This window comes from Raphanus sativus, chromosome 6 (assembly GCF_000801105.2).
Source record: "Raphanus sativus cultivar WK10039 chromosome 6, ASM80110v3, whole genome shotgun sequence".
Lineage (NCBI taxonomy): Eukaryota > Viridiplantae > Streptophyta > Magnoliopsida > Brassicales > Brassicaceae > Raphanus > Raphanus sativus.
In genome coordinates this window covers 26,116,743-26,140,317 of record NC_079516.1, presented here as the reverse complement: position 1 = coordinate 26,140,317, position 23,575 = coordinate 26,116,743, and the positions used below count along the sequence as shown (strand labels likewise).

The following is a 23,575-nucleotide window of genomic DNA, read 5'->3' as shown; positions in this document are numbered from 1 at the left end:
TTTATTTGAAATCAAATTTCTATATATTTAAATGTAAATGATACACTTTATGGTATCAATTCATAATCGTGATTTGCAAGTTATGATATTTAATTTAATGCATTTATTATTTAGAATATAAGTGAGTGATATTTTTTATCAATATATTGATCTCCACGCAAATTTAGATTATTATTTAGGTCAATATTGTATTGTATATGGAAAGTCTTGATTGCAATCACAAAATTTTATGTAGAGATAAAATTAGTGCTGATTGCCGTTATTTATACTATCTTCTTAATCTTTACATCACAAACGAAATCCTTGATTCAAATGTTTAATATTAACCTAAAACAGTATTCAGCCGTATTTATCAACTTCCGAAAACAAAAATATTTGAAGAAATCTTAACTTGCAATTTGCCAATCAGTATCATCGAGCGTATATTTGATATATTGATCTCATTTAATAAAGAAATAATTTGAAACTTATATAAATATAAGTGATGGAAGTGCTTCAATGATATCATCTTCTCTCTATTCTTTTGTCTCTAACTTTTTTTGAGATCCAGTACTTAAATAAATGGCAGGTTTAGATTTAATTTGTTGGCGATTTGAAGCCTGTCTACACAATATGCCCCTCACATAGAAGACCCACCTTTAACATTTACTAGATCTTGATCCGTAGGACCGCACAGGTATTAATTTTCAGTCTTAGTTTTTATTTATATATACTTAGTTATATATTTGTAATATTTGATCATTTTATATTGACTAAGCTAGGGGTGGGTATTTGGGTACCCATTCGAATTTCGTTAAAATTTATTCGGGTTTGAGATTTTTGAGTTTAAAGATTATAGCTCTATTCGGCTATTTATAAATTTTGATTCCAGTTTAATTCAAATCTTTGCGGGTCCGGATAACCCGTTTAAACTATCTTTAATTTTTTAAAATTTATATACTTTAAATTTCCCTAAATCTAAAAATAAAAATACTATAACATGTAAATTTGAGTAATGTAAGCCAAATTACCTAAATTAAAATATGTTTAACTTGAATATTTGGATGGAGAAGAAATATATATTTTAAGTATTTTTGGTGTTTTTTATATTTCAAATATTTTAGTCAACTTTAAGATAGCTTATATCTTGGATATTAACTATAAAAATAGATAACATATTCAAGTATATATGATTCAAATACATTCGAATATTCGAAATATTTCGATCGGATCATGTTTGATTCTGGTTATTTAGATACCAAAATGATAAATTTGTTTGGATATTTATCCACTTTTGATTCAAATTTAATAATATTTTTTTCGAGATATACGCTTAAGTCAAATTTTAGTTGTTTCCATATCTAAAATGACTTTCTGTACACGATGTTTTTTTTAATTGTTTAGTTAAACAAACCAGTTGGTTAGCAGATAAACATGGTAAGTTAACTGATAATGTATATTTTATTGATTTTGATTTTGGTTAAAGCCGTGTGATACTGAAATTACGAAAAATGACATTAGCGAAGGAAGCAAAAAAACGACCGAATGCTATACCTATTTCCAAATATAATTAATTTTTTTTTAATATTACTATCTATGTTTCTAAACAAAACTGAAATGTAATTCAGTTTTAATAATATAGATATTTGGTTATCTTTTTATGGTATAATATTTAACATTCACGAACCTAATAAATGATATACTATAGAACCACAAAATCATATTATTTAATCATATTTGCCAATTAACCTAAAACTCAATATCATGATCTCAGTTATGCATAATGTTCCTCTCTTTATACTATAGAACCTATAGAATCGTATCATGTAACTATTTTCGATGGTAGTCTATTTATAGTTTAACTATTTTCAATACAAAAATACACGTAACCTAATGTTACCTATCAAAGATTTGATTGATTCCAGTCAGTGCTTCAGATTGTTTTGGGATTTGTATTTGATTTTTTTTTACTGATTTGTTCAAAGCTCCCTCGGATAGATCTACACAAACCAAAATTAAATAGAACAAAGACACTGGTCAGAAGACCAAACCGGAATGAAAGTTTGGTTTATTATTTCATTAACGAACAAAATCACTCAAGTAGTGTAATGTATACAAAAGGTCGCTACGTACCTTTCGAACGAAGAGATAGATGATAATTAAAAATATATGTCTATCATCCGTAATTAAAAATAAATGTCTATCATTTGTAGTTAATAATTATGAACAAAAATATGTTGAGAATATTATTACATAACCGATCCATAAACTATGTTTACAAATTTAGAACATATGTTAAAATTAAATTAAAATTTTAGAAACCAATCTCACCATGCGCAAGGCCTTGCGCAGGTCCTACCTAGTTTTAATAGTAAAAAGTTTGTAAAAAAAGACAATGCATGCATTGTTTACGCGTTTAAGTTTCAATAGAATGCTCTTTTACAAAAATAAACAAAAATAAAAAAAAAACTTTTCTAATAGTATCTAAAAAATGAAATGTTGAACGAAAACGACTTTGGTTACAATGCATGCATTATTTACACGTATTTTTTTTCTGAACACATATATTATGATCAGTCTATAACTAAAATGTCACTCTCAATAAATCGCCATGCTTTGTTGCCGTCATTATAAAACGTCCAGCATGTTTATTTCCTTACGAAAAACTGTTAGCCAAGTACAAAAAATTAAATAATCTTTAGGACCGTCTTTGTTTTCAGTTTTCACGGACATGACAACTTGCAGTTCCATTAGGTCATATCTGTATGTATAATCATTATCAATTAGATTAATACAGTTTTGTAGAACGCATATGAAACGTCTGAAAATTTATAGTTAAAAAAAAAGTCAGAGGTTAAGAAATTTATTTGAAAAATTCCTTTCTTCTAATGAAATAATATTGTAAGAAAAAATAAATGAAGAAGAAAATCTCAAGTTATCAATCACTTTCAATTAGTTGTGGTCTCCATTAAGAAAGAAGTTATTTTTAATATTTTAGGTTCAACAGAATTTTTTTAAAAATTCTATAGATTTAATTTTTAATTAATCAATAAACTACAAGAGGCGTAAATCTGTACACTTTTACACTAAGGAATAACTCTGAAAGGAATATTAATTAATAATTTTTGTTGAAATTTAATATTAATTAATAATTATCAGTTAGATTAATACAGTTTTGTAGAACGCATATGAAATGTCTGAAAATTATAGTTTTTTAAAAGTCAATAGATAAGATATTTACTCAGAAATTCATTGTTTTTTTATGGATAATACTAGTATGAACTCCATGCTTCGCATGGAAATTTCTTTTAACTTAAGATAATTCTGCTTACAAATAAACATATAACTAAGAATGACATGTATATAGACTTACAGAACAAAGTCATCAATAAAATCATTGACAATTTGATTGTCTCAGTGACGCAATAGAGTTAAAAATAATTTCTTTACCATCGCAGGTGTATTATTGGTATATCAAACATCTGAAAATCAATTTGTGAATTGCACAGACTGAAATAATGGAACGCAAATTAGTTATTAATATATACCTTTGTTAATTTTGTCTTATAATTTAATTAACACTAGATCTTACCCGCCCAATCTGGCGGATATTTATTTTATATTTTTAGTTTTTTTTGTTTATTCTAAATGGTATATTTGTAATATTTAAACATAAATTTAGATTGAAAATTAATACTTGTAGTTATAATAAAAACTAAAATTTAATAAAATATTTTGATATAAATTTTAAATTTTCTTATTAAAATAATATAAAGGTTGGTCATATTCTTTTCAATTCCAAAATCTTAGCATCCCTTAAAAACAAATAAAATAAATTTATAAATACATAAAATATATAAACACATTTGTACTTAAAATAAATTTGTTAAAGAAAAATAATTCTACGATGTTGTTGTTTATTTTTATAGCTTGACTTGTGGTCGTATAAATATTTGCTTTCACTTTAAATATTTTCTTTGTACTAATGATAATATATATATAATTTAAATTAATATGTATTACAAATTGTTAATATAACATTTTAAAACAACAATTTTATTTATTACTTTGAATAATTATATTTTGTTATTTTAACCATCTATTATATCATAGTGTAGCATATATAAAAATCCAATATTTATAACTAATAGAACTTATATTATGAAAGTGTTATACTAATAATTTATGAATCAATTATTTTTATTTGTACTAATGATAATATATATATATATATATATATATATATATATATATATATATATTTGTAAATTAATATGTATTATATAATTATTAATATAACATTTTAAAACAATAATATTATTTATTAATTTGAATAATTATATTTTGTGATTTTAATCATCTATTATATCATAGTGTAGTATATAAAAATCTAATATTTATAACTAAGTGGACTTATATTATGAAAGTGTTATACTAATAATTTATGAATAAATGATTTTATATTTTATTTATATGTTATATAAATTGATCTTGATGTGTGATTTTTATTTTATTATTTCTTATTAATAAATACTGAAAAATATTAATATGTTAAAACAACATCTATTAGGAAATCTATTTTGGTTAAGATCTGATTAAAAAAATCTATTATTTAAAATAGGAAAAATATTAAATATTTAAATATATTATTTAAATAAGAAAAAGATAAAATTTTCTTTTATATATTTTCATTTATTACTTCAGTGGTATGCCATTGTAAATAGAATGAAAAATTCAGAACTAATTCAATTTTGTACTTCTATTTATTCAAAAAAAAGAGATGTCCATGGCAACACTATTTTTTCATCTCTCTTTTTCATGTTCCTCTGACCTCTACGACCAAAAATATTCCTTTTTATTGGATATCTGAAACATTAAAATTATAAAGAAATAGTATGGAATACACAAGTTATTCGGTTTTGGTGGATCCACTGGATGCGAAGATTATCGAGAGTATACCTCTTAGTAGAAATAGTATGGAAGATAAGGATGGTTGGCATTTTACCAATAATGGAAAATATACGGTAAAATCAGGATATGAGGTGGAAAGGGTCTACCCAGACAAGGAGAAACAACCAGATTTCTATGGCCCGACAGTAGATGTATTGAAAGCTTTTTGTTGGCAGCTACGGTGTCCACCGAAAATGAAACATTTTCTCTGGCAAATTGTTTCGGGGTGTATGGCGGTAAAGAAGAATTTAAAAGCACGAGGGATGCAAGGAGAGATTGTTTGTGATAGATGTGGGAATGTAGAGGAATCTCTAAACTATGTCTTTTTCGAATGCCCTCCATCACGACAAGTATGGGCTTTATCAAAGATACCAACAAATCCGGATGTTTTTCCTTCGGGATCGTTGTTTGCTAATATAGATCATCTATTCTGGAGAGTTCTACCAAAGATGGATGATTACCATTTCGTATGGATATTATGATATATTTGGAAAGCAAGAAACAATAAGGTGTTTAGTAATCTGGATATTGATGTAAGGGAAATATTAAAGTTAGCTGAAAGGGAATCTACTATGTGGGCTGCGGCTCAGGAGTTGGATATAAGACATACTATAATACCCCATGTGCATCAAACGGTCACAATCCCAGGGCGATGGTGCTTTATAGATGGATCATGGAAGGATAAAGATGTTTTCTCAGGACAAGGTTGGTATAGTATTCTGGAAGGATTTGAGGGACTAATGGGAGCGCAAAATGTGCGGACAAGTATGTCCCCTCTCCACTCGGAAGTAGAAGCTTTAATTTGGACGATGGAGTGTATGAAAAATTTACGACAATTTCAGGTTACGTTTGCAACGGATTGTTCTCAATTGGTAAAAATGGTGTCGGAACCAGAAGAGTGGCCAGCGTTCGCAAGTTATCTGGAAGATATTAAGAGTCTACAAAACAGTTTTCAGAGTTCACAGCATATTCATGTACCACGAACGGAGAATTCAAAGGCGGATCGTTTAGCACGCAGTACCAGATAGCAATCGTCTTTCGTCGTTCACATGGATGTAGAGCTCCCAGTTTAATTCGCAGAGTCTATATGAGTCTGTTTGTTTGATGACAAAAAAAATAAAATAAAATTATAAAGAAATAACCAAAGTAACAAAAAAATCGAAGTGCTCACCACAGTATATTCAATCGACATTTTAATGTAATCCCCTATATATTAAAAGGGATGCATTGTCAATAAATGCATTCACATTGGTTTTGACACGTGGCGCTCTCTTATGAGTTTGGGAGGAAACGAATCCAACGTGTCATCTTATTAGCGATTTGAATGAGAATTTTTTTACTCACTTTCCTTTCCTGAACCAATCGTGTTTTTGTGTCACTGCCAGAATGTATTCGATGTATCCGTGTAGTACCTATAAGAAGACCGCGTCGTTTGACAAATGTGATCAACTAACAAGTGGATTATATGGTTAGAATAAGGCTTATACTTACAAGCTCGGTCCGTTTTCGTCATCAGCAGCAATGAGAAGTGAGACTACGAATGGTCGAGACTGCGTAAAACATGGAAGGAGAAAGTGAATCAGTACTCATGTGGAAATGTAACGATCAAATGAGAACTCTAAGTAATAAACAGATCAACTAAAACCAGCCCGCGAGAGGTGATACGCTGAATATAAGTAAATAACAATGTAAATCTAGACAATGTGTTCACAGACCGAACTCTAACCAATCAAAGGAAAATGTGGAGACATGCATGTCTCTAGACAATGTGTTTACGCATGTCTTAGACAATGTGTTCAAAGGACAATGTGTTCACAGACCGACAGCTATTGACTTTGTTTTCAACAATGTAAATCTAGACAATAGCAATTAAAAAAGGAAAATGTGTTCGAAACTCTGCAATACTCGAACTCTAACCAATCAAAGAAACACACTTAATCAAATCATTATCAAAGAAGATTACTAAATCTTCAACATTAAGAACTGATAAGTAATAATTCAGTCTAGAGTTTCTAATCTATTAAAGAAACCCACTAAATCATCATCAGTGAAGAAGCCTGTCTTCAACTTCTCTCAATGATGCTACAGTCTATTCTCTATAGCTTCAATGTCAACAGCTCCTCAATATAAAAGAGATATGAACTCATTATTTCAGCACATAAAAATATCCATTAAACGTTTGTAGATAAGATTACTTCATCAAAAAAATTTAGTATAAAATCGGGATGAACGTGGTGTGCATGCTTTTACGTGTTTTAAGTATGAAGTTGCGATAATAGAGTCATTTATTATACAATTTTGGTTAAGAATAGCGAACCAAAGCAATGGTAAAAAGGTGAACCAATTTGGACCGATAGCCGAGTTCTCCTACATATGTCGGTCTATTTTAAACTTCATTTAATAGGTCTGCCTTTCTGTGCAAGATAAATATATGTTATTAATGGTAGAATATTTCAAAGGTATATATTATGGAAAATTTAAAATCGAAGAGTGATTAGCACGCTAAAAATATATGGGATTGAATGCAGCATTAAAGGTTTCCTTGCGTATTACTACTAGGTTTACTGAACCTATAAAAGCAAAGCTACTTCCATTCAGCTTTGTAATTCCATAGACTCGAAACGTAACATCTTTTACTCATTCTTCTATAATGGTTGCGATAACTGCTGTGTGTGATTTGAAACCATTCAAATCAATGTGGAAGATCCGGGTTAAGATCATACGTTTGTGGAAACAGTATTCTGCTGCTGGTGGCCTAACGATTGAGATGGTTTTAATCGATTCTAATGTATGAAAACCTTACTGCCCAAATTTTTTTAATTTTATATATGTCTCTATGCTTTATTCATCGTGGTCTAACCAAAATTTTGATGAAATAAACTTCTACAGGGTGTTAAGATTAATGCGTCCGTTAAAAAGGATCTGGTGAATCAGTTTGATTCATTTCTTTCAGAAGGCAGTTCCAAGATTTTCATCAACTTTACTGTCATCCCCTCAGGTGGTTCATACCGAACAACTATTCATCCCTACAAAATTGGATTCCTTTCCACCACCCGTGTGAGGTGTTATGATGATTTGCCCATTGAGTTAACTGGTTTTGAACCAGTCAACTACAGGGACATTCTCGATGGGACACTCAATACCGACTATTTGGTTGGTATGTTATCTCATTTTGCTAATTTCATTACAATTTGCACAGTAGTTGTTTCCATTATATAACACATATTATTTTTGTCAGATGTAATGGGTCAGATTGTGGAATATATATATATATTTTTTGATTCTTTACTATTTAGAATTTCTGTTTTGTCATCTTATTGTTGATATTACTTTATAGGTGGGCTCACATATGTAACAAACATGGAGTATGGTTCTGATATTCTTTTTGATACTGACATCCCCGAGATTCAGTTCTTCAAATCACAGTAAGCATACTATACTAAGTTGGTTATTTAATATGGGTAGGATATATAATAAAAACTGCCTTGAAGCTCATATATTGAACTTATGTCATTGCAGGATTCCAACCATCGATTTCTGAAGTCTGGAATTGTTTCTATCATATTTTAAATTGCTGTTATTTTTCTATAATACCTATTTCTATTTAGACCAGTCTTTCAACTTGAAAGATTGAGATATGCATCATTATTATAATGGATTTTGTTTTTTATATTTACACTATACTTCTCTATAAGGTTAACTTCTCTGTAGTTCCTATATAATAACTACACACCATCCTTATTTCCGATTGTAGTGAAGAAGTATTGAGATTTATACTATTGAATCATAAGCAAAAAGTGATAGGAGGTTATGGTAGGAATAATCTAGATGTCGTCTTGACAAATCAATTAAACAACAACTGATGCATGCCAATAGACCAAATCGATTGTTCAATCCCTACAAACGAAATAGTATACATACCTCTGTCCAGAATCACTCAGATGCGTTTGTGAGGACGAAATGGAGGGTTAGCTTTGTCGGAATCGAAGACGCAATTGATTACTGAGGTACCATGAATGAAGGCGTTATCTGCGACAGATCCATGTTCGGTGCGAGATTGTTCCATGACTCCACCAAAGTCGAATCGATCATGGAAGAGGCGGTCATCGATTTCTGAGTGATCGAGATAGCAGGAGCGAAGCACCGCTTAACATTGCGTCGATTTGGTGGCTGAACAATGTTTGCAGATGAAAAGAGAAAGAGAATCGAATATTCATAATATAAAAAGAAAACTCTCGCTACTCAGTTGTTCTACGATCCCGTAGTCTTTTATCTTTCTGTCTGAAACGCGTTTTGTATATCAGATCTATTGCAAGTCTTTCATCGATTAGAATCAGAGGTTAGGACTGAAGGGTTTTTTTACCGAGAAAGGGGAATAGATTTTTTTTTTGTTCTGGGCCACTTTGCAAATAAATTATTCAATAACACATGGGCCTATTTTATTAATTTTAACTGGGAACAGAAAAAACAAAAGCCCAATTTGTAAAAGAATTATTTTATGTATTATAATATGATTTTTTATTTTTTAAAAGAACAATAATATTAAAACAAAATGAGAGAAATCTCAATATCCATTAAAAATTAAATTGTATTATAATAAAAAATATATTTCAATGAGAGAATTACAAATTTATCATAGTAAATTTAATATTGCAATAATTCAAATTATAGGCATTTAGCTTTCCTTATTTCTTTTATGTTTAATTTTAAGAATATTATGCAGATTTTGATTACTCTTTGTTTTTTAATATTTATTATTTCATGTTATATAATTTGGGATATACTTTTACGTGTTAGTTTTTGGATTGTTGTTTATTGAATATTAGCTAAAATAAATGTTATCAAATTTTTCTTTAACCTTAAAACCCTATAATATTTTTTTTCAACTATTTCAAATCATATTAGTTAATCCTTGACGAATTTAAATATCACAGTAGCAAAGGTTCTCATACCTAAGCAAAAATGGTTTAACCAAACAGTAAGAAAATAAACAGATAAATGTAATAATTTTAAAAATATTTTTGTATAGTGATTATCATTATCAAAACTGATCTCTGAGATTTCATCTGGATAACTTATTTTATACACTTCCAAATATTTTTACCAAAAATAAACTGGTTTTATTCCAAAAATCGAATCAATAATAAGGCTTATGGCAATAGTCTTTAAAACTGATAATAACATGATTATCCATTAGGTGATTTTCCAAACAATAGTTTTGAACCAAATATAGTTAAGGATAACAGAGGCGGAACCTTTACATTGATAAGATACACATAGAAAACATGAACTTCATTACACATAAACTTGATTAAAACGACAACATAAAAAGACAAACATTTGAAAAACATAGAAAGACAAACATTTGAAATACAACATGAAGGGTCTTACAACATAGATAATACGGATTACACAACTCTTCTCCCCCAATTAATCTTTATTTCTTGCGAAGTGGACAAATTGTCTGAATCTTTTGTAATAGTAACACTTCTTGCATAGTTTGAGCATGTTATCCGGATCGCAATTTCCTTGTGGCCTAATGTTGATCATATTAACGTAGTACTCATGCTTCATAATGCGGGGGATATCGGTTAGCGAGTTCTTGATGACGGTCCAGCAATTATCAGAGGTTTCTATATCTAACTTCCAGTTGAGTTTATCCAAGTATTTTTTACCTTTTGGATAATAACCCGTGCTAGCAGTAAAAGACCGTAGAGATACGTACCTTTCTCATTGCCCCCAATCGATGACTGGCGTATATGGCGCGTACCGATTTGTATCTGCTCGTGGAAGAAGTATTTGAGGAAGCCTTCAATGTAGTGTGCTTGGGCGTTGTCATGCTCTAAACAGAGTGCCTTGAACTTGATGTGATTCGTCAACATGGCCATCGGATTGACCACAAAATAGTCGAGCCTAACGTTCCGGAAATAGACATCGGGATCAGAGCTCAGGGAGTTTTCATCCACCGAGTCATCGTCGCTTTCGTGGGAAGGATAATTGTTTATAGAATTATCCGATGACATAGTGTTTCTTTAGTAAGGGATGTTGATCACCAAGCTTCTATTTGCTGTTTTGGTGGTTTGCATGAATGAATGGAGGAATCAGGTTATATAAACGAAGAGGATGATGTTTTGCATTTTTAATTTGTTCAAGAATCAATTAAAATATTTGATGGGAACTATGCAGCTTTTAAAAAAGCTGTCACATATGGTGTTATCATTTCTATTCCTTGATCATTGCAATAAAGAGACGTCATGCATAATCTTGGTGATCGAACTGGTGAGGTAATTTATATATATATGATATATTGTTATATTTGGTTAGTTTTAGTTCAGAGAAAAATGATTTGGTTCGATTGAATAGTTAGATGACAAGTAGATTAATAAACATAGGAGATTTGATGGACCTTAAGCATGAAGTTAGTTTAGCCTAGATTAATAAGTTAGATAACCAATAATTGTTTCTTGATCATGGTATATGTTAATCTAATTTGTTTTCGGTTATGTTAAACCCATTTAAATGGCTTTATAAAATGGTTCAAACCGTGGCCTTTAGTAGTTTAAAAGCTAACGTTTTCTTTTTGTTTTTTAAACATGGGATCTTATTACATATGTGTTATTGATTTTAGCTATTATCATCTCGGAATTGTTAGTGTTTAAGCATATCTGAAATGGAACGACTTTATAACACATTTACGTTTTTAGATGTACAATGTCTAAGAATTTTTTAAATATGTGACAGTGGAGCTTACTTGGTAGGATTTTATATGAGAAGTTGTGTGTATATTTATGCTATGATAACAGACATTGTTTCTAATTAATGAAACTATCATCAGCTCAAAACTGTAAGTGTTTAACTGTATTAATAATTCAATTTTTCTTAGGCTGATTGGAAAGTTGAAATAGTATTAATCTATGTGTGTGTGTATTATGAAAAGGGTCTAATATTGCAATCAAATGTAAGCATTTGCAGGACAGCTCAGGACAGATCAAGCCACACGGTTTGCAAGCAAAATCAAGATGCGAGAAGGTCAAGCAATTCAAAATCTACGATTCTAAGACCTTGCAACAAATTTTCCTTATTTAGTTCAGAGAGTTCCATTATACTACTCCTATATGTGGTATATTATTACTGATAACTAAATTCTTTGAACAATTATTCATTCCACCTTTTATATAAAATGTTGTATTTCTACTAACCTTATATGGCTTTGGAACGATGTCGTGTAACCAGTGAGAATGGTTTATGTAGGAGCTTCCATTAGCTGGTCTTTCTTTTTAAATTTTTTTTTTAATATTCCCTGCATAAAAAAACATGTTATAATTAATATTAACCCAAAGTTTTCTTTATATATGATCGTAAGTATATCCTTAATTGCAGATAAAATGAACTCTCCTTATTTGCTGAACCGTAGACGTGTTACTCAATTCTTTCCTGAAAAGCAAAACAAAACAATATTTAAACGTCCTAAGAGTATTGCGCGAGAAAAGTAAATTTACATCTATGCATTTCTAATAAATTGTATGCGTGTTGTATAAGGTATATAGTATATTAAGTTGCGATTTCGATTTTACAAATATATGTATAACTCTAACAATAAATCTGTTTTACGGTTCCGGCACAACCCATCTAATTTTTCTGACCTTTATAAATAGGTAGTAATTGTAGCGCAAGCAAATTTATGCACTAATAATTTAAGAAAAGTGTTTTCGTGATACCCGATCCTAGGTATATCCTTATTTGGGTTAATCTGGAATGTCCACTACTAAGCCATGACAATTGTAATAAAGTTTACTCATTTTCAATAAGGAATGTAGTATATTAACTTGCAATATCGATTCTACCATAATATTTCCAAGGGCGAGAAACTAAATCTGTTTTAGGGTTTGTGCACAACCTATATATATATGCTGTCTATGCTAATAAAACTACTTAAACTAAAAATAACACATTATATAGTCGGGTCTTACAGAGTTTTCGTGATGGTGAACTTCATTCCTTTGAATGCTTTGCGTACTAAGATCTCATTCCCTGCAATCCGTGTTAAGATAATCAGCAAATGGAGTGCAAAAATCGGAGGAGATCATCACTCGGTCATGCTCTTAGGGGATGAGAATGTAAGCTTTATTATATTTTAATTAACCAGTTATAAATCAAATGTATAAAATAATTAACAGATAGTTTATTTTGTTTTAAACAGGGAGTAACAATACAAGGAAGCTTGAACTTTTCTATTTATCTACGTAACGAGATTGAGTTGAAAGATGGTGATTGGGTTGAGATACTCAATTTTGAAGTAGGACTTGCTACTGATTTGTACAGACTCACAAAGAACAAATACAGAATCAAGTTCACGGAATCAACTTTGTTTTCGAAGATAGAACCACTCAACGATTCTAACTTTCTGTGTTGTGCCAACTTTCGTGCTATAAAGCGGGGTCTTTATCATCCTAAGTACTGTGTTGGTATGTCAACTATATTTAACTCTTTCTTATATTGTTAAGTAATGTTACTAAAAAACGAAAGACCTTTCGATTATGTAGATCTATGTGGAGCGTTGGTGCGTGTAGGAGATCTTATTGCGCATCAGCAACCTGATCCTGCTAACATTTACAATACTTTCTTCTATTCGATGGAGTTCTCCTTGATAAGTCTCGGGTTTGAAATTTTAGTTTGATGTATCTGTTACTTTTAAATTTGAGCAGATGAGATATCTGTATATTGATAGATAGCTTTCTTAAAAATAACAGGTTCACTCATATAAAGTGTGTTGCTTACGGAGCTCTAGCCCATAATTTAAATGCGTTCTGGCGTTCGACTACTGAAGATGTTGTCGTGTGTGTTCTAAGGTTATGGCGAATTGAATGGGGAACAGGTAATCTATATTTACTCACACTCTTTTATACTCAAAATTTTTCTTTTGTCTTATAACTGTTCAAACTACTTTATAGGTGGCTTCAAATATGTTACAAACTTACAAGGTGGTTCTGAAATTCTATTTGATACTGATATTCCAGATATTTAGTTCTTCAAAGCGCAGTAAGTATATTGTAATAAGTTGGTTATTACTTATGAGTACTATATATAAAATCTGGATTCTCCTAATAGTTTTTTCAATTTGTTACATGCAGGATTCCATTCATTGAATTCTGAAGTATCGAAGATGTTTTATTATATTTTTAGTTTAAAGTTGGTTTTAATAATAATATTTAGACTAATCTTTGTAATAGCAAGGATGAGATTTGGATCTTTTTTATCATGGAACTTATTTTTATTATATTTGATTAGTTTTATCTATTTTGGTGTCTTATTTTTAGTTCATAATGTGTACCCTACACGAAATTATCCTTGCTTGATCGTATTCAATGCATTTATCTTATTCGTGCTATTGTATTGTAGATACTAGAAAGTTGTAGTTAGCTAGACCACTTACCTTAACAACACTGTTGTTGTTGCTTCTTATATGGTAAGCTTAAGACCTTCCTCTCTGCGATCTCTGTTTTGATTACTTCACTGTTTGTACTATAGATGCGTTTTTGAAATATGAACTCGCAGCACAACCATCACTTGCACTCGCCGTTTGTACATGAAAAGCCAGAGTCAAAAAGAATATTTACAAAATTAATGGTAGAATTAAAAATGTGAAATCTGAACGATACAATCTGAATGATAAACAAACATATATATTACCGGAAACAATAGTTAATGAAAACAAAATAGATATAGAGATGAAACCTTCTGGTGAAGAACGACTGGTCGAGATTTCTCAGACTTCTCTTCATTGATCAATCCAATCAAGCTTTTTGTTCGAAATGTTGAAGATATAATCGGGAGGAAGGAATGAAGAAAATGTCGTGATGGAAACCATTGGATCGTAATCCGCTATCGCATCTTCTAACACTGGTCTCCAAACAAACAAAAACGACAGGATCACCTGACGATTATCGAAATTCTGTTGGTCTGTCGCGGTGAGGAAGATACCCTAAACGGTATAAGACGGCGTCATTTTACAGATGAGATGTTTAACTTTGTTTTGATAAGGGCTTATTCTCGATATAGTTGTTGGACCCATGTTTATTTGACATTCAAATCGAAGCCCAATAAAAATATAAATTTCACGTTAATTAGTAAAAAAAATCAACGAATTGGGCCTATGTTAATTAATTGGACACAGCCCAATTCATATTCTATTAATATTTTAATTCATAATTATATATAAATTGTTTTTTACTTATTTTTGGTTTAAATTTGGTATTTTATTTGTTATATTAAATAACAATTCTTTCGATATTTATTAAATTTATTTATATATATATATATATATATATTTAATTTTCTTTAAAGACACATAAATATTCATATTGATGTTATTACGTATGTAACTATACATAAAGTTGTTTTTATTATGATTCTTATGAAAATTATAAAATTGAAAAGATTTGTTGACATTAGGAATGTCTTCAAAATTATTGTAACATTCAACCAAACAATTATAAACAGTCTTCTCATTAACACCAAAAAAATAAAAAAAACCTTGAACATTGCAACGAACTAAATAAAATTAAACATTGAATAATCATGTCCAAATATCATCCCCCTCGATTTTAAAAAATCGAAAACAAAACCTAAAACCAAACTTATACCCAAAATTAATATCACTAATGTCGTAAAACCTCAAAAATAAACTCATCCCGCGCATGGCGCGAGTCTTATCCTAGTACCTATTGTAAAGTAGAAAACAATTTATCAGTCTGATCCTTTATCTCGTGAACTAATGGAAGTGTATTTACTTTTTTTCAAAAGCCTTTTTCCAGTTACCATATTTGCATATGTATTTCGCCTGCTTAGTATCTTCCTCCACTTTCTAGCATTTTTCCCTATAGTGGCTTTGTTCCGACTGAATATCTAGCAATTCAGTTTCACCACATCTACTCTCTAACGAAACTTCCTAGCCATGAACCGGTTAGGTCGAAGCAATATATAGTGCTCCACCGAATCAACAAAACTATATAAAGAAGAGAAATAGTGACCGAAAATTATTAAAGACACAAATCTAACTCCCGAATGGAGATACAACCCACATATAGACTCTTTCATAAGCATTCAAATTAGCTGAAAGCAATAGCTCATATCCGTATTCCATAGAATTCGAACACTCTTGCATTGCCTTGGAACATTCCATACGGTCCCAATCATGAATTAGGGTATTTGAAATAAAAGAATGATCATAGGTGTTTGGTATTTTCTGTTTTTGATCAACTGGAAAATCTCTGTAGTTTGTTTATTGAATCTGATGTAGTATGGAAAAAAGGATTGTGGAAAAAGATGTTTGTTACTCTGTTCTATTTGAAAACAAAAATTGTACTAAGCTTTCTATTCTTTTAAGCATTTTTGTTTATTGATTTTTTAAAAAAATTTAAGCATTTATTATGTGGCAAAATATGATTCGTATATAAAGGATTTTAAGAAAAAACTAGATTCTGATCCGCTCTTAAAAGGGCTGGTATATTTTTTGTTTTACATTTTTTTAAAAAAATAATTTTTATATTTGTGTTTTAATTATATTTTTGTTTTTATTTGTATAGTGTTTTTCTTAAATAATTAATAAGAAATCTTAATAATTATATTAAAATAGTTGGGTGACCTATATTAATAGATCATGCTTCTATTTTAATAGTTTTGATTTGTGTTTTTAGTTATACTAGGAGGTTGTCCGCGCATTGCGCGGATTGTTGATTGATTTTTAATCTATGCTATTGTTGTGGAATCTGTCTGGTATAAGTACGGTTTTATTTTGATTATATGGTGATGGTTTGGTTTGATGGTATATACTATTGTGTAAGGTGTGTTTGGTCGTTGGGTGTACCAATTTTTTTTTGCTTTGTATTGGTGGTATTCTGAAAACGTTGAGGATGGTCTGCATGTTTGGTCGCTAGACCGGCTTTTTGTATTTGACGTTGATTTTGTAATTTTAAGCTGGTGGGTTATGGTCCAAAATAGTGTGGTTGTTTTCAGATCGTTTGTAGGCCTTTAATCAATTTGGTTGTTCGTAATTTTGGTTGGGTGTAAATCCTCATTCTTTTAGTTCATCATTCTTTGTAAATCCTCCTTGATGAAATCAATAAATTAAAAATTTCATCAAAAAAATTTTTGGTTGGGTGTGCCTTGCCGGCAATATGGCCTCTATGGACTATGGCAATGTTTTGGTGATTTTGTTGAATGATAATAAGTCAGTTAGAGATGTCAAACAGGTTGATCCGTCCCATCCCGTCCCGTACCGCAGCGGGCTCATCTCTTTGCGGGTCACGGCAGGTCACGGCGGGTCAGGTCCGCGCGGGCTGCGGTCTCCAAAAGGTCGTCCCAAACCCGTACCGCAAATTGCACACTCCTTTACAGGCTGTCCTGCGGAACATACGTTAATGTAATGTATCTGATCATGCTTGACACTGCAGGCCGCTCCAGAACACTTCCTGATGCTGTATGCTTCTCTAAGATGCCTCAGGCTGCTCTCCTACATAACCAAGTTCACATAATTAATATACATGAAATGTCTACAATGCAAATTCTTCAAAATTTGTAATATATTATGCATATTTTCTCTATTAAAAGTGCATATAGAACATGAAATGATTATATATATATATGAAGTCATAACCAAACAAAAAGTGCGTGTAAAAATGAGATGTTAATGTATATTCTATTCTATTGATGTAACAAGAAAACAATGATAAGTATCGAGAGAACATGAAGAATAAAATACATATCGAAGAAGGCTCTAATCAGTAACAAGACTAACTCTTTCAGCTGAACGACATCATTGTTATAGAATTAAATAGCTTAGTCGATCAAAGCTCTAACCATAGCTTATTCTCGTTACCGCTTTGATCAGAGCTTAGTCTTGTTCATGTTATCTTAACCAAATAAAATAGTTATAGTTAATTTTGTCACACTCAAATATATTTACATACCAATTAAAGATAATTTCAGAATATGTTTTTCATTAGCTTATAACTCCTAAGTTCATAACCAATTTTTTTAGTTTTAATGAATAAAAACTAAATATAATCAAACACCAAAACTAAGCTGCTAATCCCAAAATTAATTAAAAAACACCAAATTAAAACACTAATGGAGCTCAAAACATCATCGTCGGAGCTCGAATCATCATTGCTGAAGCTTTTTTCTTTTTTCAGAGGAAAGTCATATAAATTACCTTTTTCACTCTTTTTTATTTTTTTTTGAAGTAAAACAAGAATTGAAGAGGAAAAAATGCGGGTCTTTGTAATCCCGCAGACCCGCATCGTCCCATCCCGCAAAAGACCCAGTCCCGCAAAGACTCGTCCCGCAAAGCCCGCTAATTTGCGGGTCTGTAAAATCTCGGTCCAATCCCGTCCCGCGACAGTTCTTTACGGGCCAGACCCGCGGTCCAGGTCCATGATTGACATTGACATCTCTAAAGTCAGTACTGTTAATACTTAATAGTCGGTTTTGACATGAGCTCTTTATTTTATTAATAACCAGAAACATTATATTTGGTGTTGATTATATAGTATGTATGGATTTTTTTTTTCTGATTCCGATTTTTATATTTAATTATTTTCTTCGATTAAATTTGTTTGATGCTAGAGTATTCAACTTTAGTCTTGCTTAGCTAATTTTTAATACGATTGTTGAAGTGGTTTCAATGGAAATATGCACTATTTTTATTTTGGCTGCATATAATTTTTTAATTTTGTTTAGATTATTTAGTTTCGTATACAGTATTTGCTTATGTGTTTTTATTGCATATACCATTTAAACTGTACGAAAATATATTTTCCATGTCAGGATTTTTATAGAATTCGTGTCATAACTTCTATTTTCTACAGATTTATTGGAATAAAAAGCATTTATTTAAAGTTCATTCTCTCTAATCGAAAGGAATTCTTGGTTACAACTGGATTTTATTTGGCAAGTTACTAACAACTGCTTGTGAGAATCTGTTGCCTTGTTCTCTGTCGGCTGTCCTTGTTTTTCTTGGGATAATTTTACTGATCATGGTGTCTATTTGTTACTTATAGAGTCGATAAATTCATGAGATTTGTGTAAATGTGTCTGACATTTGGAGTAATTATTTATTTCATTTTTCAAGGAATTAGTTCACTTGTGGAGTCTATAATTTTTTGCTATTTGTGTAAATTAACGTGTCTTGCATTTGGAGTAATTATTTATTTTCTCTTAGAAGTAGCGTATCTGTAGTAGCATTGTCTATTTTCTAGATGGCCCTTCCTTTACTACATTATGCAACTCACCTAGTTCATTTTAAAAATGCTATATTTCTGCAGGAAAAAAGAAGTAATGATGTTAATAAGGAGTTGATCTATTCGGCAATTACTAAAGCAGTGCTCGTGTATCTTTTACATTGTGCTCTGCCTCCTTTGTTTTTATGGATCCTGTTTGATTGGCTACATCTGTAATCATTCGCCGATGGTTACTTGTGATGCGAGTAACTCCTGAGATTTTTCAGTCATGTTTGCTTATTCTTTTTACTATACATAGTGAACTCTGTTTGATTGGACATGAACACATCAAACTGAAAATGTTAAATTTACAGAAGTGATACTTTCAAGTAGTTTTGTAATCTACACAATTTGAGAATTAGTATTCAGCACTTGTCTATGAAGTTATGACAGCTTTGCTATGTTATTTTAGATGAAAGACGACTGCAACCTGCGAATCTAAAAGACCGAATAAAGAAGGTAATTGAAGTACCTCTTTTCATCATAAGAACCAGGGCCTCCAATCCACATGCTTAAGCACCTGGAAAGAGTTCATTTAACTTTCATCAACACTTGTCATTGCACCAGCATTGTCAAAGTCACCACAGTAGTTAGGAGCAGAAAATATAATAGCATGAAGCTGTCGATCAGGAAAATGTCACAACCATCCTCAACAACCTGCGTGAGAGAAGGAAAAACGTTTATATTATAAATTCTGCAACTTGTTTAGTGAAAAGGAAAAATGGACATTTTGTAGTAGACTAAGCTGTTGAGCATTACAGATGAGATCCATATCGTTCTTTATTATAAACTCACCGTACGTAAACATCTTTGCTTGATCAGACCAAAGCAGATCACAGAGCTTAGTAGAGTCTGGAACATCAGTAGGTTGCTTAATGTTTGTAATATGTTCCACGGTTGTCAAATCATGGAAAGAAATGCATGCATAATATTTTATCACTATTGCAGCAGCTACGTGAGGCATTTAAAAGAAACTGAGAACAGTTTCCAGAGCCCCACACTGAAACAGCAGTTGGATCCATCATAGAATCCGTAGATTCTGTTGATGCCTGATGGAAGCTCGTTCGTTGTTTCCTCTTAGAAGGAAAATATTCTCGGGTATTTGATTTTGTAGGCAAGTAGAAGACAGATCATCTCCAAACTCTGCTACCTTTCGTCCACTTAATCTCCTAAGAATAAATAGTTAGCTGCAGGAGCGAAGCCTACGTATTTAAACAGCCTCAACAGACCCGAGTATTGTCCATGAATATCATCTGAGAAAAAAAACATTACAAATCCGTGTCACTTTAAGAGACCAATGAAACACATCACCATATCTGTTCTTTGTAAAAAAAAAAGACCAGAGAAAAGCAATCCTAGGTTACATCACGATACTCAGCTAATCCTTGAAAAACAATAGTCTAAGATCCTTAAACTTTTCACCATGGCTCACCCAAAACTTAGAGCAATTCAAGTGATCTTTATGACTCCTTTAACTTCTCTCTATTTTGAGATGAATCTGCTACAATCAGATGATTAACTAAACATATCTTACTCCACCTATCCACCCAAATAAAAACTTCTTTTTGTTCTTCCTTGTCTATATCTTCACCAAACATACAATGACATTTTGGCTAGAACCGACTCACGTTTCACAATACCTACTCAAAAAACCAAAAACTCTTTCTTTGGAGGAGCTGATCTAAGAAAAACTACTAACAAACTTAGACCAGAACTCAGATTTCAAAACAAAACAAAACACACAGAAAATATCAAAGGAAAAAGAGTTTGATTACCGTAGATTTGATGGGAGCTTCGAGCTCAAGGAGTCTCAAGATCATTTTTGTTGTATGAATCAATGAGCCATTACGGAGAGGAGAGCCTAAAGCCGATCAACGATCACAAAATCACAACGGAGAGGAGAACGTAAAGTCGCAGTCGCTTGAAACTCCACAGGCATAGTAACGTTTCCACCTTCTATTAAAATTCCTTTAGTTCCAAGCTTTAAGTGATTAACCACAGGCATAGTAACTTTCCTTCTATTAAAGGCCCAAACGAAACGGATCTACAGAGAAGAGAAATGGAAGTCGAAAAGGGATGAACGATTTTAGGTTTAAAAAAAGCGAAAGAGACCACTTAAGGTGAAGAACATGACGCGCAAAATCAGTACTATACTAAAAGGAGAATATCCTCAACATCTAGACATACCACGTATTACAAAATAATCAACCAATCATATTCTTTCTTTTATTCATTGTGGGGCCCGCGTAATTTTCGGTTTTGTTTGGTCGAATGTGTTGTGGTTTGGTCTGATTCTCTGCGCTTTGGTTCTATTAATGAGAAAGTAATAGTTCGGTCTGAAAATAAAGTAAATAATAAAACGCCGTGTTTTGTGTTTCTGAGTTGAACTCGCCGCCTTCGTTTTCCTTAATCTGCAAAGTTTCTCCTCTCATCTCTCTACCTTCCCTATCGTTTAATGATTCTTTAAATTCGGTAATTAGTGTTGTTCACATTAAATTCCGTAACGATTCCGGCCTCTTCGTTTCTTAGATGTCAAATCTATAAATAGTAGATGGTTGAGAGTTGGATGAACCTTAGCAATCACTTTCAGACTATATTCTTATCTTGCAAGATTCTTCGAAAATATCTTCTTCCGGTACTGTTTTTGGGTCCACGCCCTCCGATGGTAGATTGTCCCACTTCGTTGTTCCCCGGCTTCTCTGTTTTTTGGACTCGAAAAACATCAAGAAGCATGGTGAATTCATGGGAATCACTCAACTTCTCCTTGATGAGAAGGTATTGTATCGACAATCATCTTATATTTTGATATATTTTTAAAAAGAAATTCAAAAGCCCGGTGCTCTAAATCTTCAACTATGCAGATGGAAAGATCACTGCTTTAAAGGATTTACAAGTGAGAGAACAAAACAAGTTTCCATCTTTCTGTTTTGTTTTATTGATTTTGATAATGTCTGATATGATTATGTGAATTTTTGTATTGAAGGGTCACATATGGAGAACAGGTTTTGAATGTAATGAACTGAAGTCTGTTGTTTCCTAGGATGTACCAGGGGCTTTAGAGAATTGGTATTCTTCTGGAACTAAAGGTCTGTTCATGTAAAGGTCTGTTGTCGATTAGCGCAAAGGCTTCTCTTTGGGAACACAAACTATGGAGATCTGAGGAAGTATTTATCCAGCTTTTTTGACACCACAATCGGGTATATAAAAGATCTATCATTTTCATTACAGTAGAGGATATGATCCAGCTGCTTGCACATCTTCCTAATGCATACTGGCATTCGTTTTTCCTTATTATTTGTATACAGTTTAATTTATTGAAAGGAATCATTCAGTGTTAAGAAAAAAAGAATAACGTCTAAATAGGTTGACGGTTCTAAACAAATAATTACTTTTTATAAATATAGAATACACTTTTACTTCAATATACAAATTAAAATATTCTCATTTAATTAGTCAAAACAGAGGTAACAGAACAAATAAAAGTAATCTTCCTTCTGGTAAAGAAGTATCTCTGAATTTCCCCATTCCTGTTTTTGTTTGGGTCGACTCAATCTTTTATTGGTTTTTATTTCTATATTTATAAAAAGAGGCAATTTAAATTGCCCAAAATCAAATCTTTTAGCTCTTTTTTTTGTTTACAAAACTAGAGAACACAGCCCCATTTTATTTATAACTATAGATTTAATTTTCTCTTATTTTAACGGCCTAACAAAATGTTGAACATAATATTTTCTTATTCTAAACCACTTCAAGTTCAACTAAACAACTAAATCATTTCACAACATTTTCTATAACATTTTAAAGTATTACAACACATCTAATTATCAAATAACTCCGTGCTTGTGCAGGGCTCCGCTCCTAGCAAATAATCACACAAACTGATTATACGAGAAGGCTCTTCCCAACACAAGATAGTTCTGTCGGTTGCCTCTTCAGAAATAGCCGCATTGTTGCTACCTAACGGTAGAACAGCGCATTCACGCTTCAATATCTCTTTAAAGCTCACCGAAGATAAGCTTTGCAACATCAAACCAGGAATAATGTTGGCTGAACTAATCGAGAAAACATCTATGATACATAAGCATGTTTTTGAGGCACTGGACAAAACGTTGAAAAACATAATGTCTAAAAAAAATGCTTCTGCAACAGATAAGACTTTTTGTGATTCCACAAGGTACCAAAGCTGACACTGTCTTAGCTTCAATAAGTCAATCATACATATGGAATAGCTGCCACAAATTCTCTTAGAAAACAAATATGAGAGTCAATCAGGAAGAAAAAGAATTCTCCGACTGGAATAACTGCCACAAATTCTCTTTGAAAACAAATATGAGAGTCAATCAGGAAGAAAAAGAATTCTCCGACTG

The 23,575-nt window shown here is 31.5% G+C and overlaps 1 protein-coding gene and 2 long non-coding RNA genes across 5 annotated transcripts; 2 read left to right on the top strand and 1 right to left on the bottom strand.

The window, feature by feature from the left end:
- The first annotated feature begins 12,911 nt into the window (after window positions 1–12,911).
- On the top strand, window positions 12,912–13,954 carry LOC108808218 (uncharacterized). Its single transcript, XM_018580397.1, has 5 exons — window positions 12,912–13,046; window positions 13,130–13,394; window positions 13,500–13,587; window positions 13,680–13,804; window positions 13,881–13,954. The coding sequence occupies exons 1-5, from the start codon at window positions 12,912–12,914 to the stop codon at window positions 13,952–13,954; spliced, it is 687 nt and encodes a 228-aa protein (XP_018435899.1).
- A 3,070-nt stretch (window positions 13,955–17,024) lies between these two features.
- LOC108810423 (uncharacterized) lies at window positions 17,025–21,348 on the bottom strand. 3 transcript variants are annotated; one of them, XR_001943088.2, is made up of 4 exons: window positions 20,984–21,348; window positions 20,004–20,461; window positions 19,681–19,865; window positions 17,025–17,440 (listed from the first exon to the last, which is right to left on the bottom strand). It is a non-coding gene; the product is annotated as an uncharacterized LOC108810423 (long non-coding RNA). The 3 variants fall into 3 exon arrangements; XR_008935816.1 differs by lacking the exon at window positions 17,025–17,440 and adding an exon at window positions 17,752–19,473; XR_001943087.2 differs by lacking the exon at window positions 17,025–17,440 and having other exon boundaries at window positions 19,480–19,865.
- Window positions 21,349–21,553: 205 nt separating this feature from the next.
- LOC108806083 (uncharacterized) lies at window positions 21,554–23,015 on the top strand. The gene is made up of 3 exons (XR_001942507.2): window positions 21,554–21,983; window positions 22,070–22,101; window positions 22,192–23,015. It is a non-coding gene; the product is annotated as an uncharacterized LOC108806083 (long non-coding RNA).
- Window positions 23,016–23,575: the final 560 nt, after the last annotated feature.